At 42.3% G+C, this 12,105-nt stretch overlaps 1 protein-coding gene across 3 annotated transcripts in view; it reads left to right on the forward strand.

Moving 5' to 3' along the window:
- Liprin-gamma (liprin protein kazrin) overlaps positions 1-12,105 on the forward strand; it is a 468,379-nt gene that overhangs the window by 108,717 nt on the left and 347,557 nt on the right. For all 3 annotated transcript variants that reach the window (XM_067146080.2, XM_068227243.1, XM_068227244.1), the window contains exon 2: positions 9,707-10,079. In XM_067146080.2, the coding sequence (XP_067002181.2) occupies positions 9,707-10,079 (373 nt within the window). The remainder of the gene's footprint in view (positions 1-9,706; positions 10,080-12,105) is intronic.

A 12,105-nucleotide genomic window follows, 5' to 3' on the forward strand; every position in this document is an offset into this window, starting at 1 on the left:
CAGGACGAGAACTTCTGGAATAAAGTCATATTTTCGGACGAAAGCAAATACAACATAGTTGGGTCAGATGGCAGGCGAATGGTTTGGCGGAAGAAAAATATGGAGATGCAGCCGCAGAACCTTGTGCCCACAGTGAAACACGGCGGGGGTTCCCTCCTAGTGTGGGGATGCATGAGTGCAGTAGGTGAAGGGCAATTGCATATCATAGAAGGAACAATGGATCACAAGATGTGCATAAATATGTAAAAGAAAAATGTGATCACTACTGCCGAAAATTTGGGTCTGCAAGGCATGTACATCTTCCAACAGAACAAAGATCCGAAGCACACATCTCTAAATACTTTGCTGTGTCTATTATATAACACCACAAAACAACTCAATACACCCCCTCAGAAACCGGATATGAACCGAATAGAGCCCCTGGGAAAAGCGCTGGAAGATAACGTCAGGAAACGGCGAATTTCTAACAAGAACGACTTGAAACAAGCTCTGGAAGACGAATGGGACAAAATTCCATCCTCCACCACGGCTAACTTGGTCCGCCCCCTGCCGCGAAGATTGCAAGCAGTCATTGCTGCAAAGGGAAACCCAACCAAGTATTAATGTATGTTGTTATGTACAGTATGGACGGATACTTTATGATCTGGTGAAAAAGTGCATTTTTACGTTTTGCTATATTTGTTATCGCTTAGAATGTATTTGTTTTGTAATAGTAATTATCAATAGACCAATGTGCTACTGAAATGGATCGTTCGTTTGCTTATTTTTGTCTTTCCACGCCCTATAGACATGTTTCTTTCTAAAAAAATGCAAATAGACGTTTTTAAATAATATTTTTTGGACACATTGCATGTATGTATATGTCGGGCTGAGTGGCTCAGACGGTTGAGACGCTGGCCTTCTGCCCCCAACATGGCAGTTTCGATCTTGGCTCAGTCCGGTGGTATTTGAAGGTGCTCAAATACATCAGCCTCGTGTCGGTAGATTTACTGGCACGTAAAAGAACTCCTGCGGGACTCAATTCTGGCACCTCGGCGTCCCCGAAAACCATAAAAGTAGTTAGTGAGGCGTAAAATGAAGAACATTATGTATGTATGTATGTATGTATGTATATATGTATGTATGTATGTATGTATTGAACCCATAATTCTACGGAGAGAAATTTTTTTTTCTCAATATTTATTTGATATCAAGAAACTACTTTTATGTTTGAGGGCAGCCATGTTGCGCTCCTAAGAGCCCCGATGTCGCGTGGGAAGGATCTCACGGCAAGCTCGTGAAATACCGGGACACCTCGGTGGAACTCGAGTGCCCGACAATTCTTTAAATTCATGGAATTCTGTACAACGAGGGATTTTGGCAATACAGTAAATAAAGAAATAAATAAGTTAAATTATTCGTACACCCTACGTGAAGACAGAGCCCCCAGGGAAAAACTTAAATGCAGTTAAGCCTAAGTACATGTCAGTATCAGATCAGCGAACCAGCTACACGTGCCAAGGTCAGGGGATGAAGAAAACGCGCGAAACGCACGGGCAGAAATAATTTATTTCCCCTGTTGTGAGTGTGGTAAAATTATAAGATTAACATCTAAAATAAGTGGAAGCCTGTCCGGAGTTCTGGGACAAGTCTCATCAAAATTGGTCTATTAGACGCAAAATTAGCAGATTACACAATCAAGCCTCATAGTGGGGATAGCGTCCCTCCTGAGATTATAAAAGAAACCCCCCACCGTATATTTTTCAGTGTCGATCTGGAACTTGAAGCCGCGGGAGCTTGTGCCCGTCGTTATTGGAAATTCGCGCCAGATTGATCGGCAAATAATTAAATACATGTCCGTGGCTAAGGTCCACATACTCGGGTAAGAAGAGAAAGTGATTGGAAAAGTTCTGAACGTTTGCCGACGAACTAGGAAAGTGTAGACTGGTTGAAATATACACAGCAGGTTTTTATTTATATCATCTCATGTACGCTTGAAAGTGAAGAGGGTTTGGGGAAGCTATTCAGAGTAGTTCTGCTCCCTTTATCTGTTGAACACCTGTTTTATTGGAGTAACGGAGAGAGACAACTCTGGGAACGGGTCAGACAGTTGCAGTCGACTGCAGAACGAGGGAAGTTCGTGGTGCAAATTACAGAGAAAGTGCCTGATTTATGTGGTAATTTTAATATCGTGTGTGAGAAGGGTAGTGTTTGTAAGAGTGAGATTTTGGAAATGAAAATGTTATCTGTGAAAATGTACGGCTAAGCACGAGGTCTGCTGGTGACGATGTGACCAGAATGCTGGGAATGGTACCATGTGCAGGTCTGTCTATATTTATATTATGTTGTAGTTAGTTTAAATTGTTCTGTCCCAACAAAATTTTTCAAGATGATTGTCGGGTTGATATTCGTAATTATCAGGCGAAAGGTGTTGTAATTTTTGGTCAGCGTGTGAAAATTTCAGTGTGTAAATTTCATGTCAAGAACGGAAAAATGCGACGTTTAAATTTTGGTGTTAAATGTTCGATGAGATAGTGTCCAAAGCGCGGATTTTTGGAAAGTTATAAGTGTAAATTAGTTGTGGCGAATATCTAAATTTCAAATATCAGTTGAATTCAGAAATGTTTGTCGATAATAATAATAATAATAATAATAATAATAATAATAATAATAATAATAATAATAATAATAATGTCTACCGCGGGATAAAGAAATTTTTCTATGTTAAAATTGCATTTAACCAGTATATTTATTTGTTTACAAGGATCGCAGGCATATTTAGATAATTGCGGTGAAATTTGATAGTTACCATTATTAATGGGAAGGAAATTTTGAGACATCGTGTATATCAATGATACGAAAAGTCGCTGTGTGCTCTTGGATTCTCGAGGTCTGAAAGTCGTAATAATAGTAAAGTAAGAGATGTGTTTAATAATGGTTGTTGTTTTCACCAGCGGATTGAATTATGAAAAAGGGTCTTGGAAATATAAGAGAAAGGGATTGAGAGCGACGAATTTATATGTATGTGGAGATGGATGAAATGAAGCTTGGATTTCAAGTGATACCGCTGGAATAAAGCGAGGAGAAGGAGTTTGAGACAAGCTATATTTTTGCAGAGGAAGTATTTAGGAAACAGGCTGTGTTGAGGCAGGCTGTATTGTTTTCCGCAATCAATCCGAATTTGAGACGACTACTGGATGAAGCACCGTAAATTTATAGAAAGATCCCAAGTGAAAACGATTCTAGTAAAAGGTTAAAATCTTGGTAGTAAACGTCCAGTGATTTTGTCACGTAAAGCCTGTATCAATATTAAAATGATGCGACCTCAAGGATAAAAGAGCACTTTGGACACACGGTTGGTGTTGTATTGAATTTGTTAACGGGATAGGTCATTGATAAAAATAGTTGGAAGTGACGATAGGCGATTTGTGAGTTTCGAATGCGGTAGTGATGATTATTATTTTGAAGGCATCCACTAAATGGTAAACGTGTGTTGGGAATTTTCATTTGCTTCCCTAACACTTCAGTGCACAGGCTGAGATTGTGTTCGAGGTGGAGAATCGTTCGTCACGTATATTTATTTTTGAGTTCACGTATTGTAATGAGGTAGAGAATTAATGTATTTTTCGACTTGCATTCATTTGATAGTAAGAGACGTTGGTTCCGTCGTGTGGTATTTGTCTGACCAGGGTTAGTATTAAATGTCGGAGTTGTTTTAAATTGCTAGTTCGCCTGATATGTTAAGGGAGGCGTAGTACGACCCACTTTGACGCCCGACGATAGATTTAGGACGTCACATGTTATCCTTGGTGTCACTGATGATGAGACGTCCTAGTTCACGCCCGACGATAGAATTTGGAAGGCATCATGTACATAGTGATTAGTGTTAGGATGTACAGATTTCAAGTGAGCCCGACGATAGGTCTGGGATGGCAGCTGTACACACCCAAGTCTCAGATTAGATGTTTCTTTTGCTTTTTTGTTGAAGTGTCCTGGACGAAGGTAGCATATACAGTATGATATGATTATGAAGAGGATCTGTGCGTATCCTTGAGATAACGGGACCGCTATCAGTGAATGAGGGTTGTCCAAATGTTGGATATCGGCCCGATATAGATTTAATATTTTTACTGTGATTCTCCGCGTGCGTTGAGCTGTAATGACTTCGAGACGTTAATTTATTTTTACGGACTTAATTGTTTTATCGTTTTGACGTCCGTTTCGTTTGATAGTGTGCATATTGACACTCAGTGTATTAGTGTGAGACTTGAGTTGCGAATGCGGTTTCGATTCGTCAGCCAGCAACACTATTTTATTTTCAATCCTTGTTGTATTTTCATTTTATTCCTAGTTAAATTTAATTAAGTAATCACTTTACAAGTAGTGTGTTGGGACAGACAATAAATAGATAGATCTATACGGGTAGCATTGTTTTCCAAGGGAAAGAATTCCTTAAAGTTGTAGTAAATTTTAGCGTGGACTGGTAATTTTATTAAGCACAACAAACCCCTTTCTAACCTGAAAATCGGTTCGATAATAATACTTTTCAAGTGACTTTCCACTTTTTAATTAACTTCAGTGTTTGGCATTTCTTCAAAATGCATGATTAGCAAGTGTTTCCTGCATTTCGCAGTTTTGTTCCTTTAGAACGACATAACGTAAGGTCCTCACGGATCCTGTTGTTGTTGGTTCCTTCTGAACAGCTGTTTTGGGTGATGCACATTTAGCATCGGGATTTCCTTATCACTTAAGGGTGTCATGAATGACAAATACATGGTGGAATTTTATTTCAATTGTCAATGATGCTGTTAATTCGTAGTGAACACCATGCTTTCACATAATATTTCGCAACCTATCCAAAGCAACTGATAGTCAGTTTGGTTCGATTAAGGGTCCATTCGGCGGGTGTTCCGTATCCGTGAAGGGTATTTGACTGGTGGATAACCTTAATTGAGAGAAAATCAGGCGTTCTACTTGTTGAAAGTCAGATTTTCCACGGATCGTGTGGATTAACTCTCAGTTCTCGTTTGGAATAATAGGTGCCCGGTTTTCAGGTCTTCCCTTTTTCAGTTTTTCCGTTTCCCTGTCCACTAACATATTAACTTCTCCGAAGCAACTCTTCGATATTGTAAGAAACAAATTGACGTTATGTAATGTGACTGTGTTTGGAACATTCAAAAATCAATCATTTATATTTTTGTTATTTTGCAAGAATGCATATTAAATTAATGATGTTGTCGTGCTATTTCAATTTAATAAAAGTTAGTAAGCACATTTTGCTCCTCATTTCAAGTAGTTAGGCTCTCTTCTGAACCCCATCATTTGGTTAAGATCGTGACCGAATTTATTCCCGCAACGACCCATGATTTAAGAGTTCTAGATTGTTCTACTGTAGAAGCCGTGGCCGACCAACGATGGAATGGTAAGTTCAAGGGTTCAGTAAGTTATGTATGTATGTATGTATGTATGTATGTATGTATGTATGTATGTATGTATGTATGTACTTCAGAAGGTTGCTTTAGATCAGGAGTAATTTGATTTCCTGATTTCCAGGATGTGTTGACGATTTTTTTCTAATTTTCAACGTTCTCGGTCGTTTTTCTAGGACGGTCTTGTCTTAGTGAGTTGTGCACCTAACCATGAACTATGTTAATTTTCTTCCAAAGAACACTAGTTTACATCGCACCGACACAGATAGGTCTTATGGCGACGATGCGATAGGAAAGGCCTAAGAGTTGAAAGGAAACGGCCGCGGCCTTAATTAAGGTACAGCCCCAGTATTTTCCTGGTGTGAAAATAGGAAACCACGGAAAACCATCTTCAAGGCTGCCGACAGTGGGATTCGAACTCACTATGTCCCGGATGCAAGCTCACAGCCGCGCGCCCTTAACCGCATGCACTAGTTGTCTAGAGAGTCCAAACGTTCGAGGTAATTCTGTCTAGAGGTCCCCTCTTTACAGTTCGTATTTCTTCCTCCTTGACGTCTGTGGCATATTCTTCTCGCTGCGGTGGTAGCATAATACATTTAAGAAAATGGAAATTGCAACACCATGAAGGCATTGGTCGTTTGTGTTGATTTTCAAGATATGGAACGATGCCATGTAGGTATGTAAACGATCAAAGTTTCAGACCCATTGGCTTGTTGCTACAGGTCTCCCCACGTGATTGGTCGCGGAGGAATCAACTCCAGTATACGGACTCTGGTGTAGCATAGTTGACTTGCAGTCTGTGCAGTGAAGTGTTCCCTGTCAAACATGCCTCGACGACAGAGAAGAGCACGCTATCAACAACTGTCGCCGTTTGAGAGGGCTCGGATAATTGGGCTGTGTGAGGCTAGATTATCGCTAAGGACTGTTGCTGCACGTGTTGGCCGACAGGCATCTACGGTACAACATGTATGGCAGCAGTGGTCAAATGAAGGTGCCCACACTCGTAGATCTGGCACAGGCCCAGCGCGACAGACAACTTTGAGAGAGGATCGCCGCATCATTCGGATGGCCCGGATGGAACCCCATGCAACAGCAGCACAAATTCGAGCAGCTATGGCACCCCACGTTACACAACAAACAGTTGGTAATCGCCTGCGTGCAGCTGGCTTACGAGCCCGTGTTCCATTGACCCCCACAACAGCGACGTGTAAGGCTGGCCTGGTGTCGAGAAAGATCGAAGTGGGTCGACGAATGGCATAGGGTCGTCTTTAGTGATGAATCGCGCTTCTGTCTTGCCCGCAGTGATCGCCGGAATCGTGTGCGCCGACGTACCGGGGAGAGGGGCCGCCCAGATCTTATTGTCGAGAGGCACACAAGGCCAACACCAAGTATCATGGTCTGGGGAGCTATTGGCTTTAATGTGAAATCACAATTAGTGCTTGTTGAGGGCACTATGACTGCTCGACAGTTGATAGGGTACTCAATCCAGTGGTTGTCCCTATGATAGCGAACATTGCTAATGGGATGTTTCAGCAGGACATTGCCCGGGTTCATACTGCACGCATCTCCAGAGAAGCTCTCCACGACATCACAACCTTAGAATGGCCCGCCAGATCCCCGGGCCTCAGTCCTATTGAGCATGTGTGGGACATGATGGGTCGACAACTGGCCAACCGTCCTCAGCCACCCACAACTCTGCAGTGCAGCAAGCATGGGCCACAGTTCCTCAGGAAGCGATCCAGGGCCTCGGGTATTCATCAATGTATTGCAGCTCGTGGTGGGCACATCCTGTATTGATTGTTGTCCAAACTTGCGGTTAGAGGGACCTGAAAGTGTAATAATCGAAGCACAACCGAACACTCGTCCTGCATGTTCAATTGCAGCAATGTAGCACCACTCCTATTGGCTGTTGCAATTTCCATTTTCTTCAGTGTAGTTCGTTAAGGGTTTTACATTCGTTCGTAAGATTTATTCATAATTCAAAAAGAAAGATCAGTTTTGGTAACGGACTTCTGAACAAACGTCCCAGATATAACGCATGTTCCTAGACTAGCTGAATCTTCTCTGCCATAGTATACACTGTGATTTGCTTGCACCTCTGTGCACTATATGTCACGCATATATTGGTGTATTATCCTCTCTTCTAGAGCTAAAATATATTTGATCGTTACCGTGGCTGTGGCTTTTTGTCTGCTCCTGAAGCAATGTTTCATTATCCTGAATAAAATTTGTTTCTTTGAAGTTGTTTCGTAGGATTTTATAGTTAATACCTTCCACGTATGTGAATTTACGAGATTCAGTACGAGAGTATATACTGAAAAGTTTAGGACAGAGAACTGAATCGTCGGTAGAGTTTATTCACTTACAAAATATGCCTTTGTTGCGTTTATAGTGAACTTTGAATAATATTACTACTAATGCGACAATCTTTATGTAGGGAAAAGTTTTGATCAGATTGACCAGGAGAACCGCTCTGCATTTTACTACTGACAGCTGAAAGAAAACAAGTTTTTTTACTCTCCTCACAAACCCGGCCTTGAGATAGGTAGGTGGACGGAGGAGGACGGAGGACCCAGACGACGAATACACCCACAGTATCCCCTGCCTGTTGTAAGGGGCGACAAAATGATGATGGACTTAGAGCGATGAGACTAGTTGTGATTAGTACCATTATGTGGGGAACATCATGGGTTGACGTTACTTGCGATTAGTACTAGTTTTTGAGGAAATCAATGGGAGCAGTACCATTAGGTGATGAACATCTCGGGCTTGGGCGTTGCCTGTGATTAGTACCATCGCGTGCATCCCGCCGAAACGGGAGAGCGGGCGCTCGGCTGCGCAGACTAGTGTCTAGCGGGAGTAGGTGCTGAGCGCTGCGCTCGATAGTATTGGTTCTGCTGTGTTCAGAATGGGTCTGCGTTACCTGTGAGTAGTACCACTGTATGAGGAACACTATGGGTCAACATTGCCTATGATTAGTACCACTATGTGAGCAACACCACGTATCCAGCCGGCCACCGTGATAAGTCCCGCTGTATGAGGAACACATGGTGCTGCGTTGCTTGTGAGTAGTACTCGTATGTGAGAAACACCATGGGTTTGTGTTGCCTGTGAGTGGTGCCATTATTTGTGATATACTATGGGCCTGCATTACCTGTGGTTAGTACTACCATACGAGGAACACCATTGACTTCACGTTACCTGTGATTAGTACCACTATAGGAGGAACATCATGGTTCTGCTTTACCAATGATTATTACTACTACTATGAATGGCTGGTTACCTGGACTTTGGACCCCTTTGGACAACAAGCATTATCTCGGGAAATAAGGCACTGTGAGCCATTGTTCTCCAAATCCGTACGTTCCTCGTCGCCAGATGTTTCATTCCAGGCTTGTGTCTATATCATACACCTGTCAATGTCATATGTTACGTACACACGTTTATGTGAACCGCTTAGACTGATTCTATGGTTCGGCCAGCTTCCGCTTGGAACGCTAGCGTTGTGCCACGTCCTGGGAGAGCCATCTGGTGGCGAATGAACGTACGATTTCCACTTCTATTATAACGTCTAAGTTCTAAAGAGTCATTGTTTAAGAAGCCTTTCTTGTGGACAGTCGAGATTTCTTCTGAGGACGCAGAGCACAGTTCTCTGCGAAACGTAAAGAATTTCACCTTATTTTCTTGTCACGGCATAAGCCCGAAAGCCTGTACAGTACCATGTCTATAAGGCATTGTGAATTGGATCCACTGATGGTTTTGGATTCATGGTTATTTTTTCATCATCATTCGTTTCGGATACATTGGATACATTTTGAAGTTTTAATTATTGTGTCATTTCGTTGCACCTTGTAACATTAGGGGCCGATGACCTAGCTGTTAGGCTACTTTAAACAACAAACATCATCATAATCATCATCAGTCGGACGTAGGACTTAATCATTATAGTTGAGGCTGGAATAGAATCAGTTTAGCGGAACGGGGATAAATGTATCAATTGCTGGCATTGCCTGTACAATCTATAATTTATGTCAAAGAAGAGCTATTAATCAGTAACTTTGCGGAAAGGTCGGGTCTTTTTTAAATTATGTTTTTAATTTGAAAATACATTTTATGTTCTGATAATTCATACCTCCCAAGTTTATGAAACATATTTCAGAATATTATGTCATACTGACGTGATAATTATGTCAAATGGATCGTCTCTGCTTTCTGTCTTTCCTGATTAGTAACACTGGACTTGTAATACTACTTCAGATTATCAGTACTTACAGGATGTCCCATCTCTTATGTTTCAGGCCAAGTTTCGCAGGATGGTAGACGAGAACAAACAGCTAGCGGCTCGTATAGACGGCGACATCCAGTCTGCGCAAGAGGAGGTGTCTGCGGTGAGAACCGAGCTGGCGGACGCTAACCGCCGCTTGGAGCAGCACATTGCGTCCTCATCTCCGGTGCGCGCCAAGCCTACCACCTCGAGCAGCAAGGACAGTACGGCTGAAGACTCCGGAGTGGCCAGTGCCAGTGGTGGCGACAAAACCCTGCCGTCAGCAGACTCAGAGGGCAGCGTCAATGGCAGGAAGGTGTCCTTCTCCGAGAGCGGCGACCCGGACGGCCAGGACCAGGGCATTAGGCCGCCCTCCCCCATAGCCGGCGCCAGTGGCACGCAAGACGGTGAGTGGACATCTTTGTAAATATCTCATTTTAAAGGTGGAGGCCCCAATGTGTCAAGCAACACCAGTCTGACCTCGGGATGACGTCATCGGGCGCTTGTTTTAATTTTGAGCGAACTGTACATGTCCTTAGTACAAAACATAGAACTAATCAGAAGTCAGCCACATCTGGTAATAATTAAATTAATTATTTCTGGCCAATTTAATTATGCTATTTTATGATTTTCTGACTAGCATGTTGTAACAGCGTGGTCCTGTGTACTTACAACAAAATGTATGCTTCTTCACCATGATTGGCTGCGTCTGTTTCAGTAAGATTTTAAATATTTTGTTTGTCCTTCTTGATAAGGAGCTTCTTTTAGCTTTAGTCTGTTAAAATGCATGTTCATTTTTCTTCTGTGAATTAGGTACAGTACTGTATTTTCTTTTCGGATCCTTCTGTTTCGCGATCGCCTCTAAAACTGGCTGAGCTACTACTACTTCTAATGTTTACCCTTAATTTAGTGACCAAAGTTAGAGTTCTGCTCTCCATACTCTTCCCCAAAAGCAACCCCATTTCCCAGGAATTAGCGTAGATATTTTCTCGCCCGGTCAGTATGGAATCAATTCGCAGGTCTGCCATAAGTGTAAGACCGGCTTTGAGGATCAAGAGTTAACTCCACTTGACCTCAGGAACACCACTGAAGAGTCCACCGAAATCTTGAACTGAATGAATCACGCTAGAAGTCTGGTACGGCGGCTTCCTTCTTCGAATAGTGGGATTAATATCTAACATACAAACATCTTTTCACATAAGTTTGGCGACAGAAAAGGCATTCGTCTGTGAAACGAGGCTTAATCCACATCATACCGACCCCAAGTAATTGGGTGAAACGCAGGAGGAATTGCTTTACGTCACATCGACACAGACAAATAAGTCTTATGGCGACGATGGGGGTAGAAAATGGCTAGGAGTGAGAAGGAAGCGACAGTGGTCTTAATTGCGGTACAGCCCCAGCATTTGCCTGGTACAAGCTGGAGAACCATATTCAGCGCTGCCGACAGTGGAGTTCTGAATGCGGCCAGGATGAAGAGGATAGTGATCTACCATACAGACCACGATCGCTTTTCTCTCAGCTGTTACTTGACACAACTTACGAGACAAAAACGCAATTCACAATAAGTATAGGAGGTTTATTACCCTGTTATCCAAAACTACTTACATGAAGAATTAACAAATATAACTATTTTTCGCCCCAGATGTAAGTGATTCTGTCCTTCCCGGACGGATTGCCTAGTACGCATATAATGAATGGTCTGGTTAGATATGAGGGGATCAGCTTAGGGCTTCGCAGCTTTAGCTGAACCAGTATTGGCCATGTTCTGTAAGCGAGCTTTGGTTTTAGAGTGTGACTGATGTCAGTATTGCATGTGCTGGAATTCGTCCACCCGTTTCCTATTTCTTTTTTAACTCTCCAGCCGGATGTAAGTCAGTATAGCACGGACTACTGGTTGAAGCTATGACCCCGTCTGTCTCACAATGGAAGGTAGATAGGAAACAACAAAACTTGCAGCATAGAAGGATAATGGATCTAAAACAACATATGGGTGGGCACTACGTTTCCCGACCACCCGTAGCACCTGATATAATAATCGAAATTTAGAATGAGTGGCAGGCATTGTATAATGTGTTTAAACGAACATCCAAAGAGCAGCAAGTTACGTTTTGTGAAGCTCGAAGAATATATATGTACCCAAGTAAACACATACAATACATGGCACTCTGTTTCTTCTTTCATTCCAATTATAAAGTTATCGTACCCAGTCTTCAAAATGTTTAACTTTTCGCGTAGAATATGTCTTTATTTTCGGAAGCGTGATTGTTACAATAAACATGGACGTAATAAAGTGGAAGTAATTTCTGGACAAATCTTACCACGACTGTACTGTGTTCAGTATCTCATTTTAAGGAAGATCCAATGTATAGCTCAGTATGACGTCACTGGGTGATGCAGTAGTGCTGCCATCTGTGCCACGGCGGGACTAAC

This window comes from Anabrus simplex, chromosome 4 (genome assembly GCF_040414725.1).
Source record: "Anabrus simplex isolate iqAnaSimp1 chromosome 4, ASM4041472v1, whole genome shotgun sequence".
In the NCBI taxonomy this organism is placed as follows: Eukaryota; Metazoa; Arthropoda; class Insecta; order Orthoptera; family Tettigoniidae; genus Anabrus; species Anabrus simplex.